The sequence below is a fragment of the Lissotriton helveticus genome, chromosome 6 (genome assembly GCF_964261635.1).
Source record: "Lissotriton helveticus chromosome 6, aLisHel1.1, whole genome shotgun sequence".
Taxonomy (NCBI): domain Eukaryota; kingdom Metazoa; phylum Chordata; class Amphibia; order Caudata; family Salamandridae; genus Lissotriton; species Lissotriton helveticus.
This window is the reverse complement of record NC_136067.1, coordinates 1,278,655,988-1,278,682,331: the sequence shown is the minus strand read 5'-3', so window position 1 is coordinate 1,278,682,331 and position 26,344 is coordinate 1,278,655,988. Positions and strand designations below refer to the sequence as shown.

The window sequence follows — 26,344 nt, the reverse complement described above, 5'->3', positions numbered from 1 at the left end:
CGCCCCGGGCTCCGACCCGCGCGCGTCCCGCGATGCGCGTGATGGGTGGGAATTATGTAGTTCCACACGAAGGGAGGGCGTGGCACTGGGAGGGGGCGCGGCACTCATGGGAAGAGGACCAGCTGTAGGAGGTGAATGCTGGTCCTCGCAGTCCCGGGGCCGGCGCCTCTCCCTCCCCTCCGGCCACGGAAGCAACCGGGTCTTTGGTGAGATTCAGAGCGGCAAACAGCACTGGATACAGGCTACTCCAGTAGCGTGGACAAGGGAACAAACGCTTCTCCTGCTCTGCGAGCGGCGCCCGCGAAGCGGGGGCCGCGAGTAGTTATTCACTTTATGCAGGGCGTGGCACTGGGAGGGGGCGCGGCACTCACGGGAAGAGGACCAGCTGTAGGTGGTGAATGCTGGTCCTCGCAGTCCCGGGGCCGGCGCCTCTCCCTCCTCTGCGGCCACGGAAGCAACCGGGTCTTTGGTGAGATTCAGAGCGGCAAACAGCACTGGATACAGGCTACTCCAGTAGCGTGGACAAGGGAACAAACGCTTCTCCTGCTCTGCGAGCGGTGTTTTCACTGTGATGATTATTATTGCGCCCTGTTGAAAGGGGCTGTGCATTGTTTTGTAAGCTGTATTTTTCTACAAAAGTGCAATTTTATATCTGTATGCATGATGGTTGCCACTTTATGTAATATAACTCAGTCTTGGACAAACACATCCATCACAGAGTGGATAGAGACTAAGATATTCACTTAATTGGTTTCTTTTACTATTGAATTTCTTAGACATGTGTCAATCATAAGAATAGTATCAATTACTTTTTCGTAAAATTCAAACATTATTGCAGCCAGCTCATTCTCACCTCGCACCATCCAAACATCTCAAAAAGACCACCTTTCTCAAAGACCGGTATCTATAGTAAATTCATTGCAATACAAAAAACTCCTCATAGTTAGTAATAACTCATACAGGTGGGTAATTTGTTACAGGGAATCTCAAAGATTACCATATTAAGCAAGGGTTTTGGAGATACACTCAAACTAACCAAAGGGATAGACTATTTGTACTATGGTGCTCCTTATTAGGCTCCATTACTGCGGATTTTATATTGTTAACTTTATTGTGTACATCTTCGTAATTTTATTACAAAATACCAGATTGTTCCCTTGTGTAAAGCTTATGAGCCAGTTAGTAAAAAAAATATCTAAAATACATCATTAAATACATACAGATAAATTCATATCTATATTGATCGAGGGCCTTTGGGTCAGCCCTGTTCTGGTCTGTCTGAATGTCATCTACACCCTGCTTCCATCCAGGAATGCGTACTGAATTGAGGTAATAATTCAGTCCACAGTCATTCGTCCTCTTCCCTTGTGAATGACCATTTTCCTATAGCTTGTGTACATCCACCCGAAAAAGATTGTGCTTCAGCATCAGGGCTGGTTGGTCAGTCCTTTAGTTTTTCTCTGTTTAGAGTCCCGCTTTTATTTCTTTGCTTCTCTTCTTTTAATTTTAATGTCTAAAGGGGTACTACAGCTCTCCAGGAAGTGCCAACAGGATACTTGCCGCTCATTTAATCAGCAATAGACTGCATTCCAAGTGACCACTTCCACTAAACCATGGATCATCATGCAATGCTGTTGACCATAGGGTATCACTTAACCATTCCAAGATGGCCAACATGTTTGTACTAAATGTGGTGGCCATTCTGGAACTTTAAAACACTAGGCTATTTACAAAACCAGTTTAGTTTCGTTTCTGCATGCATATGCCCACCATGTTTAGACAGCAGCACGTTTTCTTTTTCCCACTTGTATTCTTCTAATTTATCTTGCGTATATTGCAGAGTTTGTGCATGTATTATTGAAGTTGTCAGAGGGAGCATGCAGTCAGTGAATGAATGGATGAATGATCAGATGCCCAAGTGTGAAGATGAGTGACAGAGTGAATTTGTGATGGCTTATTGAGTGCCTACACCCATCAATAACACCAAAGCACTTTCATTCATAAACCAGACGTATTGCCATTGCTTGTTTTTCTTTAGCATAGGACACAATACAAATGATCTCCTGGATTTTACCCACAACGAATAGAGAATTTTACAAAGGAAAAGGTTGAAATTTAAATAAAATACACAAAAGAAGCACCAGGGGTAAACAGACAGCTTGCCCCCCACTCAGTAATTTATAAACACAAATGGACTCGACTTGTACTGAATAGTCTCTTATCTTTGTCTTCTTTTAAGACATAGGGGGAGTCTTTAAAGACATTACACTTCCCCCAAAGGATGGACTCATTACCAATAACCTATTAGTCCAACCGTTCACTTTAAAAACAAATCGTCAATACACCACATTACAAAAAGGAAATTTGAAACCACGAAAGATTAGTGACAACATTTATAAAAAATGTGAGAAAGGTCAGAAGTACCTCACGTAAGCATCACCAAGGGAGCTGCTGGTTGGTACCAACCAAGATAACTGTTCAATACAAGTGGGGTCCTTTTGTGTTTATGAAATTTAAATAAAACAAATAATAAAAAAACCTAAACTCTCCTACTACTCCCACACACATCACACATATGCCAGTCTAGATAATTTGCTGGGTACTGCAGAAGAGAGGGATGTCACCGTAAAACCGGCGGCCCGATCACGACATGGTACAAGCGACCCTGTGGGTGCCGCAACCACATAGGACTTTTGGGGGGTTGGAGACAGAGGGCATGTTACACAAACCAGCCATGCAGGAACAGATCCTTAAATGCATCACAGACTACCTCGATAAAAACGACTCCCCCGATGTCTCCCTGTCCCCCTTATGAGGGGCTCTTAAAGCGGTGCTGAGGGGGAAACTGATTGCGAACTCCTCAGCCTAGAACAGAGAGTGTAAGTCTAAACACGAACAGCTCAAAGTCCAAGTTCTGAAACTGAAGAGGGTACACAGCAGGCTTGTGCCCAGCGTTTGGCGCCAATTGAAAGAGGCGCGAGCCCGGCTAGCAGGATGCGACCTAGTCAGGGCCGAGTATGCAGCGCTCAGGCTTAAGCACTCCTACTACATAGGTGGTGACACGACAGGGCGTATGCTCGCGAGCAAGCTGCGGGCCCGCACCTTACACTCCAAAGTACAATCTCTCAAGTCTACTTAGGGGACCATGGCCGAAAGCGATGAGGAGATAGCACAGGTCTTTCAAACATTTTATGCTGAGCTTTATCGCAGGAAGATCCCTTCACCTTTCCAGATTGACACCTACCTCACGGGTACCCACACAACCGCCATAGGTTCAACCCACCCCGAAACTTTAAGATGCGCCCATATGCATAGAGGAGGTAATAGAGGCGATCTCGCGTCTCAAACCTCTGAAGTCACCGGGACCAGATGGTTTTTCGGCTGGGTTTTATCAAACATTCTGCGCTGTGCTAGCCTCATTACTGACAAAACTTTTCAAACTCCTTCACGGGGCCGGGGGAGATTCCCCCGGACATGCTAGCGGCTTCTATAAATCGTACTGCCGAAACCAGGAAAAGATAATTCCCTTTGCGGATCCTACCCACAGGTGTCGCTGCTTAATGTGAATCTGAAACTGTTTACGGGCATACTGTTTCTGCTGTTTCTGGTTCAAGATCTAGCTTTCTGTCAAATTTGGTGTAATTCCATCCAGCTGTTTTGGCTATAGCACTGTTCAAAATTCCCACTGGATACTAAAGTGAGACAGCACACTTTGCCCCTACCTTCCAACCCTGACCCCATGCCGTCTTTTCTCAGCTCTCACTTGACGGATCCCCGCAAAACTTTCCCGGGAGGAGCGGAGGTGAATGAATTTCTTTTTTTTTAACAATTCAAAAAAATCAATTTTCTGTGAAAACCCAGACCTAACTAGAACTACACAGGCAACAAGTACTAGCACCTCTATTTTAGTTAAACGATCACCAAGGTGGACTGAAGCCTACATCACCATAACCAGATCTGCAGAGCAAATCAAGGCGGCCAGAATATTACTAACCAGAAACTGCACTTCATCTCTCAAACTTCATCTAATACATTGTTACATGCTGCGTCCCATAACACTATAACTGCCCGAGAGGTCACCTCGAGGCACAGAGAAACACTTCCCACATATCAAAAGAGTGTCAACGCCCTTTCAACTACACACCTTACATTCTAGCATGCTATCGTCCGATCAAGGGCTTCAGAATCTCACAGACAAGTAGTAAGTGCTATAAAAATATTGCAATATACTACGTTTGCATCTTCAAAAGCCCCTGTTGGAACACAACCTCCCTCCATAAACAAAAGACAGCATATCAAAGTGTAAACTCACCCTTTGAGTAAAGCGTTTTATAAAGAGCTCCAAAGGTACAGCACCTCAGACACAGGTCGATCATTTATCAGACTGTTTTATCAAGCCACAGAACGTCTTTTAGTGATTCGACCAATATTAAAAAAGAAAATTTAAAAAAAGTAAAAGGTGTATGCGCTGCACGCCCAGGGGGCTACAGTTTGTACCGGATTAAAAGGCTACTAGATTGGTTTCCGCACAATGCTACGTGAATTTATGTGGGAAATGCATCGGGTTAAAAGTCAAATATATATTGCAACACTATCAGATAAACAGCTTTTATCAGCCACTTGGCTTTTGTATGAAGGGCTTGGTTAGAGTGGATAGAATTATGAGACAAAAATTAACTCGGCAGTCAAGCAATAACAAATCAGACAATATAATGTGGCAATGTAGTGATTAGAACAACTGTGGTTATAGCTGGGTTATTGGTAATCATACTCTGCCACTGTCGATCTGTGGGTTAAGATGGCATGTTAAATCATTTACCCAGTTTCAAAAATCAATCAATCAATACATTTAACATATAAAGTATCTAAACAATCGTACAATAAAGGCCAAGCAAAATGCTTAATTCACTATCGGTCAATCAGATGCAAATTAACAAATATAAACAACTAGCAACAACTTTACAGAAACTCCACGCCCCTTCTTTCCTATGCGGCACACTGACCTGGAGGATATCTTTCTCTCTGTCAAAGTGACGACTGTTCAATGCAAGAACAGTGCAGTCGACACCGGGGATGCAGACGGATGGCCGCGGAGAACCACGCCTCCGCATAGCCACAAGTGACCGCAGTTTCCTCCCCCGGCAATGGCGGCACGGCGTTTGAGCAACGAGGCTCGGCGCGGAGATCTCTGGCGGCAGGCGCAGTTCTTGTTCCCGATGCGTTTGGCATTTCTCGGCGTGCTGAGTGAGCTCGGATGGCATCTCGAGCATTACCAGCAGGAGCCGAGAGGACCCCCATGAAAGTGGACGCCTGAGCAGGAGAAAGGCTGGGATTCTCGGAATGGAACCGAGCTGGCTGGAGTAGGTTGGAGCAGGAGCGGGAACTGCTTTTGTCGGGAGAGACGCTGCCCTTGAGGAGGTGAGGTGAACTGGCCCAGAGAACTATGGTTTTTGCTTGCAGCTTAAAAAATCAGAGCTGAATTAAACTGAGGGGCAGAACGGTTTTCTTTTTTCCTCCCTCAACTTATCTTCTAAAATGTTCTAGTAGATTACCGAATCCATAAAAAAGGAGGGGAAAAATATCTTTAAGAGGATTGTGAAACATCTGCTGTGTCGATTTAAAGGGAAGATCAAGATGGGAAAGCATAATAAACAGAATAATCTTGTCGCCAAAGTTGACTCTGCGGCAGGACTAAAGGCCAAAACTCGCTTGGCACAGGCAAAAGCGCTTTCTTCAGCAGCTAGAGCTGGACAGTCGGTCAACCGCCCCAGCCCCAACTCAAGCTTTGAGAGCTCGGAAGAGGAGCCTGCTGAGTCGCTCGTGGAAGCTGGGGTCCTTGTAGCCCAGCTTCAGATAGAGGATACTAACACTGCAGAGATAAATACGGTTGGTGACCTAATAGCAGGGAACAGTAAGGAGGAGGAAAAAAGCATGAAAGACTTTACACTATTTTCGAAAAAGGCGTTCCAAGTGCCCCCAAATCCAACGCCCAACCACCAGGCTGTCTGAGGAAGGGGCAGCCAGGATAGAAGACATCCCCAACAGCCCGCGACAGACCTCATTCCCATCCATATCTACATTTGCCCTCTCAACAGCTCAGGCTGCTCTCCCATCCAACTGTACAGCACAAGAACCAAGCCAAAGTTGCATGGCCCAGGCAACAACTCCCTCCTCTGGGATTATTCCACTACTCCATACCCAGCTCATCCAGATTCAGACTGCGGCAGTAGAATTAACAGTACTGCGATCAGGTGTCCAGGTACAGCAACAGATCCCGCTTCAGCTGCCCGATGGCAATAATGTGGGACCACCGGGTCAACCCTGGGGAATCAGAAGGGGCAAAAAATCAACAACTGATGGTTCCAGAATCAATAGAAACCTCAAAGGATGCCTCGTCGGATGCAGACTCTACTAAACAGATGGACATCAAGATCTTGCTAAACCGGATCCTTGAGGAGATCAGAGAAATGAAGGTCTCAAGAAAATGAAATAGCCTTGGGAAAATAGAAGCAAGGGCCTGCCTCCCAGTCAAAATTCAAGAAGCCGAATCAGGGATTGCCCAGCTAGAGGACCAAATGAGTTCTATGCTCTCAAAAGTAAACGAAGCCACCAAGAAAAAGAATATTTTGGAGAATAAACGTGAAAATCACTCCCGGCGTTCGAACTTGCGAATTGTGGGGGTTCCCGAGGGGAGTGAGGGTTCCCAGGTGTTGCAATGGGTGGAATCCTTTATTAAGCAGAGGGTACTGACTTGGCACAATGGGGATCTCACAATCACAAGCGCCCACAGAGTCCCTTTTCATCCGCTGCCTAACTCCTGCAGTCCACGCACCATCCTAGTTAACTTCGCAGACTATCGAATTAAGGAAAGGATTTTGGCCGAGGACATACAACAAAGACAATTCTCGATCAATGAAACTTCAAATTGCCGAAAATTTTCCGATATGGCAGCGAGTGAGTTGCTCTCTCTTTTTAAAGCTCAAGGCGCTCAGGCGGCTATAGCCAAGCAAACCAAGCTATGTGTTCTTGTGAGGAGGGAATTCCATATGTTCTCTAATTTAGAAGATGCCCAGGGTCTTCTCAAGGAGATCGTTACTTCAAAGTGGAATTATATGCTAGATAAAGTTTACATTGATGCATCAAAGTTCAATATTGCCGGGGAGGAGGGTCATCTAGGGTGTAGGTCCTTGACACCCAAAAGAGAAGTTTGGGGGGCGAGGGGGGGGGAGAAGAGATGTGGTTAGTGTGGCGGTCCACATTTCTCGAGGGGGGTGCTGTGAACGGGGTGGAGACTTTAATAAAGGTTACAGCAGTAAAATGAGCAGTAGCAGGGGCAATTGGGGAAAGGTCATCAGGATTGTGGGCTATTTGAAACTCTATAGAAAGAAAGTGCTGTATTATTTCAATCAATGTTAATGGGATACTAAACAAACAAAAGTATGAAGGACTCATTAGGTGGCTAGCTTCCTGTTCGCCCCAGGTATTATTTCTTCAAGAAACTCACTTAAACACTAACTCCCCAAAGCTATTTCTCTCAAGAGTATTTTATCATGCTTTCTATGCTTCAGCTGGGCTGGCCAAAAGAGGGGTAGCTATCTATTTTTATAGAGCTCTTCCATGGGAATTTGGCCAAGTATGGAGAGATCCCTCTGGAAGATGGATCTGGATCTAGGTCAAATTAAGCGGTACAATATTAAACTTTGTAAACTACTATGGCCCTGTAGTGGACGATAACATGTGTGAAGAAAAGGGATACCACCCCCCCCCCCCCCCCGACTATAAATCCTAAACCGGGGTAATTAAATCATGTGTGAAAATACATTTAGGAAAGAGAATATTAATATGGACCTAAGCAATGGACAATGAAACAGTACATGTAAATATCAAGAAGAGTAAAGTTAACCACATTTAAAGTGTTTTATTTGATTTATTACTTGTTTGAGTATTATACTAACTTCTATAAGATTCATATAATCAGAATACACAATTTCTCAATAGATACAATAACCAACGGGGTCATGGCTGAACAATATAGTCGATCCTACGCGCGTTTCGGCTTACAGCCTTCATCAGGAAGCCATGATTAATGTTTCCATAATCAAAAATACTAATCAGAGAATTGCCTCGGTCCATTATCTGTTTAGAATTGCCTCTTGAACAGCATGAGGTCAATGTTAATAATGCCAAACAGGACGTTAAAATCTTAGCTACTAGTCATAACAGTGTATCTAATAAATATCCTCACCTAAAAATCCAATAGGGTTTGTGCCTTTAACTCAATAGCACCAAAAAAACATCACCAAGTGAACATTCTATATGTACATAGTATGACATTCAGTTATAAGAAACAGGATCTGTACAAATGTAAGCCATATAGAGGAAAAGAATAGAATGGGTGAAATAACAAAAAAGATGAAAAATGAAAAGGATAGGAAGAACAATTACTACAAAATGAATTGTGTGGACCCGATAGGTCGAACCAATGATTGTGTCATCCAAGTAGTGGGGTTCTCTAGTGATATTGATGAACCCTCAATCTACAACTTGAAGTTCGATAGGGAAAGATCTTAACACGATGATTTCTGATGGTTGTCAGATCGAGTTTCTCTATAGGAGTTAAAAAACGCCTCTATCGCATGGGAACTATTTAAAATAGAGTTACCTTTATGAGAAATGGGGGGGCGGGGGGGGTTCCTATAGATATTCCAATCAATGGAATGATTGTAGAAACTCCAGATTAATGGTGTTCTGCGGACAGATAATAGAAATATATGTATAGCCTGTTAGTAGATGAACACCCTATTGGTGCAATAGTATTGGACTGATTTATGACAGTTAGCGAATTGAAATACCTGCAAAATGTCAAAAAAGGTCCAAATACCGTGGCTGACCAATGGCGAAAGACGGATGGACGGTAGTGATGTGCCTGCATGTTGTGGTGAAAGACATATATTAACCAAGAAGGTCCCATTTTGGGATGCATGAATCAATAAAGTATGCCGAACAAGATGGTGACTTACATGGGGGTTTAAATATTCAGTACTGCCCCTCTATATACATCATGTAGTCGGACTGGTGGCATGTATAACAGACATGCAGCGGCGTTACACTGAAACATTAAAGAGAAAAATGGGGGGTTTGCGTATTTTACAAAAGGGCGGTCTCAAGAAGTTCGACAGAGCTAGGGGCAGGGTAAGGGGCAAATGCAAAAATATAGATAGAAGTTCCCATCTCTAGCTTACCTAGAACTATAGTTATGATGACGCTCTCGGTAAAGGAATAGGTACAACGATCCCAATTAGCCACTTGTATCTACCTCGTCCGGTAGTAACTGTATGGAGGGGTAAAGGGATGGTAAAACCTTAGTAGTGAATGAGACAGCAGAGATGATGAACTGTCATCTTCCTTATCCTCTAATCTGGCGCTTACCTGAAAGCTCATGGAGAATCTAGGAACAAGATGAAAACGGTGTGCCCACGTGGCAGCAGCACCTTAGAAGTGTCGGCAAACCGATCGTGAGTCAGGGCGGTTTATATGCACCCACTCCTATCGTCCTGTAGTGGACGATACCACAGCTCTGTTTAAAATCAGTGAGCTACTCAGGGGGGTACCAGGAAAGATAATTTTGGGTGGAGATTTTAATTTCAAGCAAGATTTAAAGAAAGACACCTCAAATAAGAACAAGAAAGTTAAAGCCCAAAACCAAAAAAGTTTTATATGCTTTAAGACAGGAGCATCTCTTGCTAGATCCCTGGCTCCTAACTAATATACATGTAAATATATATGTTATTCTCGCCAATTTTATACGGCTTCCTGTGGTTACTTTTTTTAATTTCATGATCACAGAAACATACAGGTACTGAAATAGGGGCAAATTAATTCTCTGATCACTAGGTTGTAAAGCTTGAGTTGGAAATTGAGGAGGGAAGGAGGATAAGATCCAGGTGGCAGATGGATCGTCTCCTCCTTCAGGATCCTCAATGGGTAGCAGACACAAAATAATAGATACTAGAATACTTTAGGATAAATGAAAATACGGCAGAAGCTTTCTCTGTAAACTATAGAATTTTCCAAGGAACGGACTCCCTTCTTGGTGAAGCTGTTCAACACTTAAATCGGGAGGCTGTGTTCTCTCAAGTTTCAAAGAATCTATAATGGTCAGCTTTGTGAAGAAGGGAAAAATCATAAGGACGTCAATTCATACAGACCGATCAATCTCCTCAATGCGGATTTTAAAATTATAAGCAAAGTGTGGGCCCTACGCTTCATCCCCCATAGCCCAGGAACTGATTCATAGTGATCAGTCCAGGTTTGTTGTGGGGAGGTTCATGTCCTCTAATACTGGGTTCTTAATTCAGGCTCTCGATTACTTTACGAACAATAAAATTCCATCACTCATTGTGATGGTGGGCGTTCAACCTGGTTAATTGGGATGCACTTTTTTTCGGACTGGAAAAATTTGGTGTCCCTGCCCAAATCACAAACATGTTGAGGAACATCCATCAGGGGGCCCAGGCCGTGATAAATGCCAATCAAATAGGGACAGTCAATATCAATCGTGGGATCAGACAAGGTTGCCCAATGTCCCCCTAACTGTTCACCTTTTTCATCGAGCCCCAAGCCATTAGAATTCGCAGAAATCCGGAAATTAAAGCTCCAATAACGGGGATGGCGAAATTAAAACTCTTCGCAGGGGACATAATTCTATATTTGAGCCCCGAAAGTCTGAACTTGGACCAGGCATTAAAAGAATTTAGCCAATTTGAATTAATAGCTGAGTACCAAATTAACCAAAATAAATCAGAGATCCTAACATTGAGTGTTGACTAATTTTCTACCCTCCAATTTCCAATCTCAAGCTTCGAAAGCAGAACCAATATGATATCTGGGTATATACGTTTCTAATCACTAAGAACAGTTGTTCAGTCTAAACTACTCAGCAATGCGGAATAAAATTAAGGGTCTGCTGGATAAGTGGTCTTTTTTACCTTTAACTCGAATAGGCCGTGTATCGCTTATAAAAATGTCGATTCTTCCCCTATGAGTATTCCTCTTTATAAATGTACCCTTGAAGATCAATTCCAACTATTTTAAAGAGCTGGAGTCTATGTTCAGGGAATTTGTCTGGAGTAGGAAGGCCTCTAGGGTTAAGTTAGCTATTCTGCAGTAAGAAACTAATCAGGGTGGTCTAGCATTACCAAAAATACAAAATTACCAAAAATACAAAATTACCAAAAATACAAAATTACTATGAGGCAGCGATTCTGGATCTTACAGCACGCTTATTGGAATCAAATGGCTTACTAGACAATTTTATTTTTGACAGAATGGTTCAGGAGTCCAACTTGCAAATTCCAATATTTTTAAAAACATCCAAATTACTGAAAAAGACCAGATACAAGACGGTACAAGACTTTTCCTCTAGACTGCAATCCTTTTTTAGACAAGCTAGCTCCTCAGGATTTTACTATTTAAAGCTAGAGGGATGTAAAACTCTTGGTCTCCAAGTACACACCAGTCGTCTTAAAAGATGGAAGGACTGTGGTCTGAAGGAATTGGGGCACTTTTTAATTAATAAGAAAGTAATCTCCTGGCAAGAGGTTAAAAACAGATATGGAGACCGAAATAAGCCTGGTTTCTTGGAGTATCTGCAGATTATAAACAGGTATAATCTATTATTAAGCGGTGCTCCAACAAAGCAGGTAAATGCTCTATCTAGAGCCAAATTAAAGGGGGTTGGAAATTGGTATTCTCAGTTGAGAAAGTGTAATGAGCTCCCCCATGTGGAAGAATTCCTGGGAAAAGTAACACTGGAAACTAATTGCTCTTTCGCCCACCAGGAATGGTAGTCTATAGCCCAGTTAGGGAATAAGGCACTAAGAGCAGCCAACTTTAAAAGGATGGCTTTTCTATCCCGGTGGTTGGCATACCACACCCCCAAAACTTAGTAAAAGACATCCAGAAGTGGAAAACAGATGTTTCTGATGTCAGGCAGAAGACGAAGGAGATTGGCTCCACACATTTTCCACGTGCCCAAAACTGGAGGTATTCTGGGTCAAGATCTTCTCTGCTATAAGTCAGGCAATTCAGAAGAGGCTTGACCCTGAAGCAGAGGTAGCTCTCTTTGGCATTTTGTAGAGTAAGGTCAGACCTGACAAAAGCAAAAGAAACCTATACGGCGATTAGCTCTATAGTTGCTCGTTCTCCAATTCTCCAAAACTGGAGGTCTGAAGATGTACCCTCTTACTCTAAATGGGTAAACAAAATTAAACAACCCATGAGGTTTGAAGAAGCTTATGCTAAGAGGGTTGGCGCAACAAGAACATTTAAAACTGTTTGGAAGTTTTTGAAACAATGGTAGAAATATAAATGTTATAGACTTTTGCATTTTAGTTTCGGGGAGCACTATAGCACATAGCACCTTTTCTGGCGCGTCTGAGATGCACTTTAGTAAAGGCACGATTGCACTTTTATAATGCAGCTTCTCTGCAGGTAAATTGTGTGCATATTGTTGATTGGGTATAATTTTTTTAAAGTTCTCCACAATCAAGGGTATAGGTGATTACGAGTTTAACTATTTTGGTTTTTACGATTATTTTAATTAAACGCTAAGGCCCCTGGATAATGTCAGTGTACCTATCTCTTGTCACTCTAGTACTCAAGCACTTTAGAAATTTAATGAGTAAGATCGGTCAACTTTCAGATAATGTAGGACTCAGCCAGACTTCTGTTGCCATTTTATCTGCTGTTTTTGTCTCTGTATTTAATCTACCTTGGTTCCATTTAAAAAATGTACAAGAACTATTGATCCTAAAATGTTTGTTTTTATTCCCGTGATCACTATATATGTTATGCCCTAATGCTCTGCTCCATAAACAAAATTGTAAAAAAAAAAAAAGAAAAGCAGTGAGTCGAGATATAGAGCTCCTTGTGTTCCTTACAGCAAACTGCTCTCTAAGTCGCTCACAAACATACTCTAGACTCAAACGGGTGGCATAGAACTTGCAATAAGTCTGACTTTTTTTAAAAAGGTTTCCAGCTCCTCTCCCTGACAAGTGGCATGTGGACATAATTCAGGGACTTGGTCAAATGCAACAATAGCAGTCGCTGATGATGGAGATTTGTGTTGCTTGACCATTTTATTACATACCTGCACTGGTCTTAAGTTAGTTGCGCTCCTTCAGGTATCTGTTGAAAGCTGACAGCTGTGGCCCTAGTAACAAACACTATGGCCATCATCCGCACCATCTGTTAGAGCACCAGCTCGAGACTCCGAAAAGCAATAGAACCCCTAAACAATAGGAAAAATCTGAAGAATCTTTGTGCTGAATCAATATTAGCTTACCCTATGCTGGACTGTGATGTGGACAAGGTAGACAGCCTCCTTTCTCCAGGAGTGAGCATTCCTGCCTACTCTTCCACAGGGATAATGAAGTGGTGCCTCCTTGGTGTGCGATGGAGAAGCTTTCCTGGTGAGAGATGGTGGAATCACTTAACAGGTGCCCGAGTCAAACTGAGAAGAGGTCAGTTATGCTGTGCCACCTGGGTTGGGCATGGAAGGCTAAGGGTGTAGCGTGTGACTAACAGACAGCTTCCAGGAGGTATCTCCATCAACATTACATGGGCTGAAGGAGTTATTGCAAAAATCTGAACCCGTTTGAAAGCAGATCTATGCTTTCAAAAGTGATTACTATCTTACCCAGGACATTACATATATGACAAAAACTGGAGATAGCATTTCTGTAAAGGAAGGTTCAGGATCGAGGGTATGGTAACGGTGACCGCTTTTACGTATTAAAAGTCCAACTGACAACACCTCAGAGTGCAGGGGACATTATGTTCAGACAATACTATGGCTGGATTATTAGGTCTAACAAATAGAAGTTGTCGCTTACCATGGTATAATAGTATCCTGCTTAGTTGGGCGTCAAAGTTTATTAGACATATGTGCATTCAGGATAGTGCTGACATCATTAAGCTTTAGTTAACAAATATCATGGCTGCCCTCGAGATGCTGGAAGCCAAAGTTAGTAATTAGTTGAAATGCCGGTTTATAATGATCAGACGACCACCACCACCTAGGAAGATTTTATTCTTAAAATGTTATATTTCAGAGAAGGCAGATGTCCTACTGTTGCAGAAGACACCTCCTGGGCACCAAAACCCTTAGTTTGCAGCGCTATGGATATCAACAGGTGTTCCACGCCCGTTTTGTTAGGGGCTCCCAGGGAGTGGCGGTATGGATTCACCGCAGGGTGTCTTACGTCCACTCGACACAGTGGGTGGATGCTCAGGGCATATACGTATTTGTCAAAGGAATGATTGGAGGTGAACCAGTGGTTTTTGGAAGTGTGTATGCTCCTCCCCCGCTGCAATGGTCACTTGTTGAGAAACTGTTCACCATCTGGGCCGAGATTCCAGACGTGATGGCGGTCATCGGGGGTGACTGGAAAGATGTTATGAATGGTCAGATGGATCGCTGCAGACCCGGTGGTGGGCAGATGGTGAGCGCCCCTACTAGGTTGAATGACATGGTGAGGGGAATGGGCTGGATAGATGCATGGCGCTATCAACATACACATAGTCGGGAATACACATATGTTTCTGCAGTACATAAATCCTTCTCAAGATTAGATTACCTGTTTGTCCCCTGCACTCGGATTGGGAGGGTGGACTCGACAGATATACTGCCGCGCGGTCTCTGACCATTCCCCCATTACTATTAATATCCTTCTAGATAAGAGGCGGCAGCCATTTCGATGGCGCCTCTCTACTTGGCACCTGCAACAGGACGATTACCAGTCTCACATGCAAGAGGCCATAGCCCACTACTGGGAAGATAATGAGGGAGCCGGGACGGACGATGTGACCCTCTGGGAGGCTCTGAAGCCCACACTCCGAGGAGTGGATACAGCCTGGTGTGCGACAGCCAGTAGGACGCGCAGGGAGGGCCTGGAGAGGGCGGCGGATCGGGTCCGCGCCCTGTAAGAACTGTGCATGGCGACCAGGGATGATGGAGACGTGCGAAGGCTGCTGCAGGCACAGCAGGATTCTGCATCTCTACACCTTGAGGAGTCACGTCAGGTGTGGCTTGCTACGCAGAGCAGAATCTACCAATGGGGAGATAAGTCCAGCACGATGCTGTATAGGCTCTGCCAGGGCACTTTCCAGGCACAGACACTGCCGGCTCTTCGGAACGAAGCCGGGGATCCTTTGTCAGCCCCCGAGGAGATTGCAGACAGCTTTGCGCGCTATTATGCGGCACAATATGCCCCTAGGGAATCCCTCCCAGCGGACGATGTTGATACATTTCTTGCGGATCTCCCGCCACAGGTGATATCAGAAGCGGAGCGAAATCGCCTTGAGCTTCCGTTGTCCGCAGAAGAATTAGGAAAGGCCCTCGGAGAGTTGAATGCAGGGAAAGCCCCAGGACCCAACGGGTTCCCGTGCGAGTTCTTTAAGAAATACCACCTCCAATTAGGGGCGCACTACAAGAAAGCATTAGATGCGGCCAGGGAGTCTGGCCGCCTACCGGCGGATTGGAGGCATGACGAAATAGTGTTTTTTTGTAAGCCAGGGAGGCCCCCCCGAACGTCATCAATCATATAGACCCATTTCGCTTCTAAATGTTGCGGCGAAGATATTGGCTAAGGCCCTCGCCAATCGCCTCCTTCCGTTAATCACTAACTTGGTCCATCCGGACCAGGCAGGATTTATGCCACATAGACCAACGAGACACATTAGGCAGGCAGAGGTGGCATTGGAGATGATGCGGGCCACGGGAACCCAGGTGGCACTTCTACTGGCTGATATAGATAGAGCCTTTGATTTGTTGAGTTGGGTTTATTTACATGCACTCCTGCCTCGCCTGAATCTTGGACCCCAGTTTCTATTGTACATACAGCTGCTGTATACTGACTTGACGGCGTCTGAGAGAGTGGCTGGGGCTGTATCCGGCGCCTTTCCTATCGGACGGGGCACCCGACATGGGTGTACCCTCTCGCCGTACCTGTTCGCCCTTGCCATGGAACCTTTGGCGGCATGGGTGCGCATAGACGCGCAGATGAGGGGCTTCGAATGGGAGGCCGGGCCATCGGACAGGATCGCGCACTACGCTGAGGACGTGCTTTTCTTCCTCACGGACCTCAATAGGTCAGGACCGAGGGTCCTTGAAATTATGTGGGTGTTTGGGGAGGTATCGGGGCTCCATCTAAATGTGCGGAAATCCACACTGTGGACTCTGGGGGACGGTACGGAGCTGGGTACCTGGGCATCGGATCTACAGGGGGCGACCAGAGGCCTTAAGTATCTTGGGGTGTTCCCGACTGACATACCTGGAGTCTCGTGGGAGCGCAATGTCATTCCTGTCTGGGACCGGGTCCGGTCGGACATGAAAACATGGTCCTGTATGCCCTTGAATCTCTATGGACGCGCGGCCATTTTCAAGATGGTGGCCCTCCCTCGTTTACTCTATCAACTACAGAACCACCCCTACCCTATATCGTCGCCATGGTTTCGCCAGGTCAATTCGGCGCTAGCCAGTTCCTCTGGGCCGGGGGTGCAGTAGAGTGGCGCTCCGCACCGGTTTCCTCTCCACATATTGCAGCAGCTTAGCATCATCGGATGTCCTGTCATATTATCAGGCGTCTCACTTGTTGGTATTGAATGAGTGGTGGTATGGGGACCGGGGTGACCTTGCTTACGCCTAGGAGAGGTATCTGATGGAGCCGGACACCTACATACATTATTGTACTCGGCTGGGAAGAGGAAGAGGCTCCCGGTGGTCACACAGGTGGTCTTTCAGATCAGGCGACGGGCGCTTCACCGCATGGGATGGGGGAACAGGCTGACTGAGGAGACCCCGTTGTGGCAGAATGGTCGCTTACCGGCTCTGGCGTCCTTGCAGGGGTTCCGTGGCTGGGACGCAATAGGGATCTCGGCGTTGGGCCATGTAATGAAAGGCACGACCCTTAAATCGTTCCAAGAACTGAGGGACGAATTTAACATGCCCCAAACACAGTTCTTTAAATACTTGCAGTTCCGACATGCCATCTCCCCTGCCCTGGAGGGACTAGACTCCTTACCTGAATTCAGCCCTCTGGAAGCTAAGTTATTCATGGGAGAATTGGAGGAAAAGAAAATATCCCGCATCTATCAATCGTTGGTTACCCATTGTTCCTCCTCTCTTGACAAATTACGGACCACATGGGAGGGAGATGTGGGAGAGCTGGACGAAGAAGATTGGAGGGAGGCTCTCGCTGCTCCTAGGGGTGCGGCCGTTGCCGTACGATTACGCTTCATCCAATTTAAATATCTACATAGAGCTTACTACACTAGAGAGACTGTGGCGAGCGGGTTTGATTGCGTCCCCTGAATGTCTGAGATGTGGTCGGGAGGTGGGCACGTTCCTACATACAGTATGGTCTTGTGGAGCACTGGAGAGATTCTGGACAAGTGTTTGGGACTGCTTAGATAAAGTATTGGGCTGGAAGCTCCCCCGTACATCGCAGCTGGGCCTTCTCCATGTAATGGAACAAGTGGGTGGCAACATCTATAAACGACACTTACTGCTCCTCGGCCTTACTGTGGCCAAGAGGGATGTGGCCCGCGCGCCTGGAAGGACCCTAGGGCCCCCCCGGTGGGTGTGGAAAAAGGGATTAGATTACTGTATGGGACTGGAGCGTCCAGTGTTTGAGGCCAGAGATTGCCCCAGGAAGCACTACAAAATATGGAAGAGATGGGCGGAGTACAGGGGATTGTGGCTGGAGCCGCCAGCACAGCGGGATGTAGATACTGAACAGATGCTTTGAGAACCGGGGTGAGGGAAAGTATGCATTACCAGTTTCATAATGATTATCTTTCTTGGACCTGTGAGGACATCGTGCAAGGGGCTAGGGCGGGATCCGGGAGGGGGTAGTTAATACGGGGCAGGGGGGTGGGAGAACTACAGTAATTATGCTTCTTTCAGACTACTGTATTGATTGCTATTCTGTGCATTTTGATCATATGCTCACAGCCCCTCCGGTGTTTGGAGTACTGTGGTTTACTTGCAATCTCTCTCAAGAAAACAATAAAAATTTTGTTCTGAAAAAAAAAATGTTATATTTAATAAAAATTCAATCCGCAAGTTTTTTCTTTTCCAAATACGTTCTCACAGCTTTACTCTCCATGGTATGGAGTAGAAGACTATTGTCCATCAGCTCCTTGTGTTAAGTCGGAACATGTGGTCTAAAAAGATAGCAGGGTTTACCATATTTAAGGCCACAAATGAGTCAGCGAGGACCCTGCACGCAAGTTGTGAAACCCTTCCCACAGGATGGACCCCTACTAAAGAGGGGCCCTTACCAAGAGTAACCCTTCTTATATCTCCATTCTTTATGGTACCAGTTATGTACCACAGCACCTCACTGCTTTGTTGTTAAGCCTGGGTTCCATATATACACACATATGCTCATGTGGACCCATGTTTAGTGCCCCAGAGTAAAACAACCTGCACGTCAGCCAAAATCGAAGTTGGGACCATTTTATCCACATTTCTACATCCCATTCATTCTCCAGCGTGCCACTGCCTGTCACAAACAGCTGTAACAGGGCAACTTTAGCCAGTTACAGGAGTTCTACAGAAAACAGAAGGAAAAAGAAGAGTATTCGAAGAAGGATGTGACCAACACAAGGTTGGGACAGGTGGGGTAGCTGTAAATAGCATGTCATTCAGGGAGTTGACCAACTTGACAGCCAAAGAGAGCTTAAGCAATATCTGAGCAGTAAGGGGTTTGCAAGATATGTACCCAGTGATGATAATTTATGGATATTCTCCAACTCTAGGGTTGCATTGTTTTTTAAAAAAAAGTTTTGACTGGTATTAAAATAACAGCCTTACTATGTAAGTTTTGCTCGTTTTAGAGCGAGGATGAGTGAAGAATATGGCCCATGTCATGTACTATCAAAGAACATTCAAAACGAGCCCATGGTGAGTAGAAAAAGGACACAATATGATGCCAATAGAGCCTAGAACAAAAGTAATGAATCAAAAAATATATTTTTTTTTAAAATAAAAATGTTAAAAAAATAAATTCGGCAAATAAAACAAAAGGTCATGGGGTGTAATCCTTGGGCACACACAATTGTTGATCAGAACCCCAGTTCTATCCGCAGAAAACACAGCTAACTTGAGTTATGAGAAACTGACCAGGGAGAGAACTCAGATGTGCACAGCAGCAGAAGGAGGGTAAGCCGTGGAGGCGGAGGGACTTAGTATTTTTAACTTTTTATTTCATTGTATATTTCCATGGACTTTGCACACCTTTGATCAATCTAGATCAGCGGACAGGCCCAGATACTCAACTCTAAGTTGAAATTAAGATTAGATGACGCAATCGACCATCCTGCAAGCCATCAAAAACCCCCGCTCGTCATTGGTACCAAAAGAAAATTGGTGAGGTGAGCACCGCTCTTGCTCTCTCGCAGCAGGATCTCAGTAATCTGGTTGAAAGGGTGACAGATAGGAAGCAGGATTGCTGGGACGGAAGACTCTGTATGAATTTAACAAACTTAAGTGGCACAACTACTCCACACTACGAAACAACTCATGGATGCTGAAGGACACTCCGGGCATAATAATATCTGGATTGTGGGTATGTTGGAGGAGATTGAAAGGCTTTCACAAACCCAATTCTTCAGAACTTAGCTCCCCTTCTGGATCTCGGCTGAGGACTTGTCACACAGCTTCATAGTGGAGCAAGCTCACCAATCACTCATAAGTAAACGCCCGCTGGCGCCCACCACAAGACCAATTGCTTGCCTTTTAAACTACAGGGACCAGGACGCAGTCCTCCAGGTAGCAAGGAAGTGGGGGGGATGGGAGTCTCCTCATTTGGGAGGGCACCATCATTCTCCTCCAGGACTATAATCTCAAGGTTCAACATCAACGACGATCCTTTATGCAATTCAATCAAACTCAGGGCCATCCAACTTATGTACGCTTCGGTCAACGTTCTGTATGACATGCAGATAGACAGCGAAGGCAAAGTTTGCGACGTAGACAGCGAGTCATTAAACGAGGCAAAGGCAATAGCGGAGGAGTAAAGGAGGGGCCTAACCCTTTCCTCATCCTAAGGGGCGGTAGACGTGGATTCTGAAATGATGCATGGTACACTGGAGAACTCAGATGCTTCTACACGATTGACACATTACTGTGTCATACTTGATCTCTTAATTGCTGACACTAAAGACAGATGCTCACCCAGCGACATCTGCCATGGACACAGCTTCAAGCCCTTATCCTCACACCAACTTCTATTGGGCTAAAGCGTCTGCCCATCGGATATTGCAAGGTCTCTCCCCCCCTGTCCCCCAACTTTTATTTCCTGTGGGATACTATACCCACTCTCATATGTAATTTAAGTATTAGTTTGTTCTTTTCTTCTTTGCTTTCTTATCCTGGGTACTTTGGGTGTTAGACGCTTCTGGGGAGGAAGTATGGGGTTGGAGAAGAACTTTGTTATTTTTGGTTTATATTGGCTTTCAATAGACTTCAAAGGCTAAAAGAACAGTATAAGGCTACACCCAGTGACTGTACGCATGCTTCAACAATAGAATGCCCTAATCCAGTTTGCATATCCTCTTGGAATGTCAACAGGCTAAAATATTAAATAAAACAAGAAGCTGTCATGCATTTCGGTAAACGCAATACTCCTCATTTTCCTCCAAGAAACACATTTATTAGATTCTAATTGTGGATTTCTTGGACGATATTGCTGCAGCAAAGTAGATCTAGTAGGGTTTACATCTAGTCCATGCGGACTATTGTTATGCTTCATATGACAATCCCCCTTCATGGTGAGCCACTCTGTAGAAGACTTCCTTAGACAGATATGCTCTTGCCTTGAGCCTTATTATGCATGGTAAACAAAGGACACTCGTCAGCATATACTCCCTTCCAGGCCTCCTTGATGACTGCGGCCCTGGCCGACCTAAACCCGATACTTTGATCACTGGACGGGTCTTTCATGCAGTCAATGACAAATGCCTAGATGTTTGGCACTTAAGAACTGCAGCTATGTAGAGACCTACTGGTTTCCAGGGGTAGCTGGAAGATATGGGTCTATCTGAGGTATAGTGCATACACATGGGGGGATGGGAATTAAGCAGGCTTCACATTTCACTAAATAGCACATAAAGCATTCTCCAGATTTGACCATTTCTTTGAAGCAAGCGCAGAGCACTTGTGAATCACAAAAATGTGGTTACTTCCCTGGGGGGTTGACTGATCACTTGCCATTTCTGTTGAAATTTAGGGGTGCTGAGCCTAGGCCTGTGGGCTGCTGGAAATGTAGTCTTTGGCAGCCGATGAACGCGGAAATGGTCACCTTGCTTAAGAATGAGATTGACTAATATTTTAAAAACATAGGCTCAGTAAAATCTACCCAAACTCTGTGGAAGGCCTTCAAGACCGATTAGGAAGCATCTTGTTAGGGGGTAGGGAGGAGCACGGAAATAAAAAACGGGCAAGCTGCTTTATTAGTTCGGCACCAATTACACAAGGACGTGCCTTGTCCTGCCCATTACAGACGTCACAGGTGCCCCAATCACGGATACTAAACACAAAGCAAATGTCTTTGTTGCTTATTGTAAGGCACTTAAAGCTGCCTGCACGTAATTGGGGAAAGAACATACTAAACCACTCATAGCCGACCTCCCTTTAAGGGGCCCGTCCTCCGCACAACGCGGGTACTAAAGTTGCCTATAACCCCACAAGAGTTCCAGAGACCCATCCAGACCTTCAGTGAAAGAACACACTCGGCCCCAATGGCCTTCCAGCCGAACTCTTCACAAAATTCTCACCTACTCTGATCCCACACTCCCATGCCATCTTTACTGAAGCAGCTAACTATTTATGCCTGCCACATGACTTGAGGGGAGCTACAACTGAGGCCCTCCCCAAGCCGGGTAAGCTTACAGGGCTATGCTCCTCATACTGCCTTATCAATGTAGAGGCCAAGATCCTTACTAAGGTTCTCCCGAACCAACTGGTGAAGGTCTTAACTATTTGTACACCGAAACCAAAATGGCTTTGTGCCAGGTCAAGGCATCAGACGGCTGCATGCAATACTAGACCAGCATTGAGAACTACCTGGAACTGAGTGGCCCTCATGCCCTGCTAAAGCTAGACTTTGAGAAAGCATTCAACTTTATTGGGTGGTAATTTGTCTTTCAAGCCTTGTGTCGCATAATTTTGGAGCTGGGATCCGGTGACATACTTGCAACCTTGGACATGAGTGGAAGTTAACAGATTTCTTTCAGATCCATTTCTCATTGAACGTGGAGACCAGGCAGAATGAACTCTGTCCCCTCTCCTTTTTAGGTCTCGCCTGAGCCAGCACATGCGCTGTTCTGGCGAGACATTTAGTAACTGGGGCTTTAAAAAGCCGACCACAGCTTTTTGTCTGGCCTCGCGCGTGCGGTTACGCGCACAGCAGCCATCTGGCTTTCCTGTCTCGCCATAGCTCATTAAGTGCATCGCTCGCAGGCACTACAGCTGCGATCGCTTTCACTTTGACGCCCCTTCTCACAATTAAGCACTGCATTACTCCGGTCTCCTTCCATTAGCCTTCCTCTGTTCCTTACTCCTTTCCATCTTCTTTTCTCCTCCTTCCTTTCTGCGCAGAAACCAAATAATGGTGCCTCCTGCAGACGCTTCCATCGCATCCTCCTGTTTGCACCCTCCAGAGTGCATTTGCAGAGCGCGCTGCCATGACGTATCGTGTTCGCGAGCTCACTTACAGGCATTGTATTACCTCTCCTACCCGACCCGGGGCTGGTTATTAAACCTTCTGGCTGCCAAAGATTGGAACATGCTCTCTTCACCCATGTGCTCTGAAAATGTGTACCTCGATATCTGAAAAAACTCAAGACATGGCTGATAGTCCTATGTGAGCTGCCTCTAAGCTTATCCCCCCTAAATCTCTCAGCACCAGGGCACCCTATCTAGTAAAAATAATCTCCTTTTAAACTCCCGTTCGTTCATGCACTCCAGTGCCGGCGCTCATGCACTCCAGTGTCGGCGCCTGCTGTCAGCTGCTGGGCAGCCATCCCTCCTGTCTGTAGTGTCAATATTTACGTAGTGTGCACTCCGAGGGCTGCAAGTTATCCATTTATGGAGACGTTTTATGTGAAATGAAGGAATGAAAGGCTCTCAAAACAAAAATACTTGCGAGCCAAGGTTATACTGCCGAATATCTACATTCGTGACCTTGTGGCTCCGCCGCCCCCCACACCCTTCCATTACCTATTAGCACCTCTCCCAGGAGTTCCATCACACATCACAGTCACCGGACGGCTGCAGTTTCACAGCCCAGGCAGGAGGGCGCAGCACCTTATCTGTTGCTCTGCTGAGCAACTCTGCTCCAGTGTCGAAACTCTTCTTTATAACCTTGCATGTGAACAAGACCCTGCACCCCATGTCGGCTTCCTCCCACCTCTCCCCACCCCATGGGAACACAAGACTCCACCCTGCACCCAGTCCGCTTCCTCCCACCTCTCCCCACCCCATGGGAACACAAAACTCCACACTGCACCCCATGTCCTCCCACCTCCCCCCCACCCCATGTGAACACAAGACTCCACCCTGCACCCCATGTCGGCTTACTCCCACCCCATGTGAACACAAGACCAGGGCATTAGCATAGCCAATAGGTCTCGCCTTTGGGACCTTATAACTGTTTAGCCATGCAACAGTTAATGTTGTTACACAGAGGATATTGTGCTGCATAACTAAATACTTATAAGGTCCCAAAAGCGAGCGCTATTGGCTATGCCAATGCTTGTTGTTCAGGCTATTGAGACCATGGCCGAATGGATAGGCAAGGATGCAATGTTTTGGGGATTGGAGTGAAACAGTCAGTTAGAAGAACGAGTAGCTGGTTACGCTGATAACCTGCTTCTTTCCATCAAGCACTTTATATAGTGAGTCTCCAAGTATCACAGATACGGTTCCAAATGAAGGCTTCTTGTCTGAAAGTTAGCTGTAGAAAATCCGCTGCAATATCCTTAGCAGGGAGGTTGAAGGGGCACCATGACAACCACAACTGGGTATTACCTCATGCCGAACTCTGGTGGAACTCTTCCCCTCTCTCCCCCCCAACCCACACACACACACACACACACACACACACACACACACACACACGTCACCACCATCTTCCCACCTAGGACGGAAACTCAGAGAAATAATTGTCATGCGTGCACCTATACAAGACTTTGCATATAACAGCAATAAAACAATTCCTAAGTCACACTGTGGAAAATATTACAAGATATTATGCTACCAGTACCAGGGTAGTGACGTTTTGTCCAACACCAACACTGCTAGTGACATTTGCACTAACCTACGCATACTAAACCTACCACACACCAATGCACTACAACATGAACATTTTTAAAAGACAACAGGTTCAAAACATGTATTCCCACCCTTTCACCATTGATAGTTTTACAATCTAATTCAGTGCATGGCGCGTGGACTAAACCTGCACAAACACAAGTGGTGTGCAGTGTAGCCTTTGGATACAAGCAAGTGGCGTAGTCTTCATAAGTCAGATCTACCGATTCTCCTTTAATTTTGTTGTAGCTTGAGAGGTAGCTATTTATGCACGGATTTACCAACGGCAAAATGCACATAGATCCAAGGTATGGGATTTTATTCAACACAACAAGCACCAACACAGTTATTTGTGTATGCTAAGCCTAGGACATTTCAATGAATGCCTTCTAAACTTTAAACACTGTATAACTAGCCAGCAGCTAAAACAATCCGTAAAGCCACGCGCTGCAAAACCAACCTGAACAAATTGCATTCTTAAGTGCCAAAGTCCAGGTCATGTCCCTATGAGTGCATCCACAATCAAGTTTAGCAAATTATGACCGTGTTAAACATTCTAGCCAGCTTACAGCCAATATACCACAAAGCAGGTTGGGGTGCCGGGGGGGGGGGGGGGGGGGCTTTGGCAACACATGTAGTTATATCAAATGGACCCACACACGTAGTCTTCTTATGAATGCAGGATCTGTGTGTCTACAGATCAGAGCGGGCATGGAAGAACTGATGAACCTTTTAAAGAAAATAAACTCAGTCACAAGTGGCGAAGAAAGCTACTATGAATAACAGTATTGGCAAAGCTAATAGATCTGGGTTTAATGTGCTAAGCAAGGATACCGCATTTGTGCATGCCTGCGTCTTCATGAATCAGCACATTAAAGCAAGAACTATTACCTCTGGTGCACGCACACAGATATTATCTAAACGCATCTATAAAGAGGAACAAAAGACATACACGTGCATCCACGTAGCCATAAAGCACACACAGGACACCTATATAGGGCATGGGCATTCTGTAAGGTTACACAGATAAAGAGGAAGGCATGGGGGGGTGCTGCTGCATCACTTACGGCACTAGCTAGAGCACGTTTTCGAAGTGTAAAATTACTTTAGAAAATGTAAGCATTTTCACTGAAGCCACGAGATTTCGCTTAATACATGGGAACGCAGCAAGAGACCACAGGAGGCAGGCGTATGCAGAGTTATTGGACAGTGGTGTGCAGTCGCCTGGGGGTATTCATTTTTGGCTGCAGACAACTTGTGTAAAGAACACAAAGAAAAACTTCAGTGTGAGGGGCGGCACTTTCTATACTGTTATTGGGAGCTGTACAACGTACATTTAAAGTTCTATGTTTTATTTAAAGCTTCAACATTTTCACAGAAACCAGCAGTGCAAGATAACATTTAATTCACAAGTAGAGAAGTGTTACTTCTCAAAAATAAGAAGCAAGAAGTTTTACTCGTGTGACGATAGTGTGTGCGGGACATCAGTCACAGGTCAAGACAAAGTGACGGGGCATGTAGCCAGTGTGGCTTTCGGTGCAGAAGTACACCAATGCGGCCATGCTCGGTGTGCCCAGTTGAACATCGCCTTTGCTCTCTGTCAGCGAAGAGGGCAGTCTGTAGGAAGTGAAGTAGTTAAGGAGTGTGTAACAAAAGATATGAAGTAAAATAGCCCCAATAGCATTCCAATGGACAGTGGAATGGTGCACCCAAAATGCCAGTAGCATGAAATGGGAAATGAATACTCCACAGGGCTGAGTTAAGATGTCATTGGCAAGGTCTCAAGGCAGTGGCAGAAACCGAATGATTGAATAAATCCAATGGTGAAACGGGCAGATTCAAAGCACATTATATATTGTTATTGTTAGCAAGAAGTCTGTTTGACAGCAGTGTTGCCAGATCGAACAGGCATTGGCAAAGCAAATAGGTCTCGCCTATGCGAGCATTATTGGCCCTGCCAAAGTC

The 26,344-nt window shown here is 45.3% G+C and overlaps 1 protein-coding gene across 3 annotated transcripts in view; it reads right to left on the bottom strand.

Moving 5' to 3' along the window:
• Positions 1-26,344, bottom strand: part of ATL2 (atlastin GTPase 2) — a 614,707-nt gene that overhangs the window by 517,864 nt on the left and 70,499 nt on the right. The window contains exon 1 of one of the 3 annotated variants that reach the window (XM_078649022.1): positions 4,313-4,557. The exons of the other annotated variants lie outside the window; for them this stretch is intronic. Coding sequence (XP_078505148.1) covers positions 4,313-4,376 — 64 coding nt within the window. The 5' untranslated portion in view covers positions 4,377-4,557. Of the gene's footprint in view, positions 1-4,312; positions 4,558-26,344 lie in introns of those variants that run through there. 3 annotated transcript variants of the gene reach the window in all.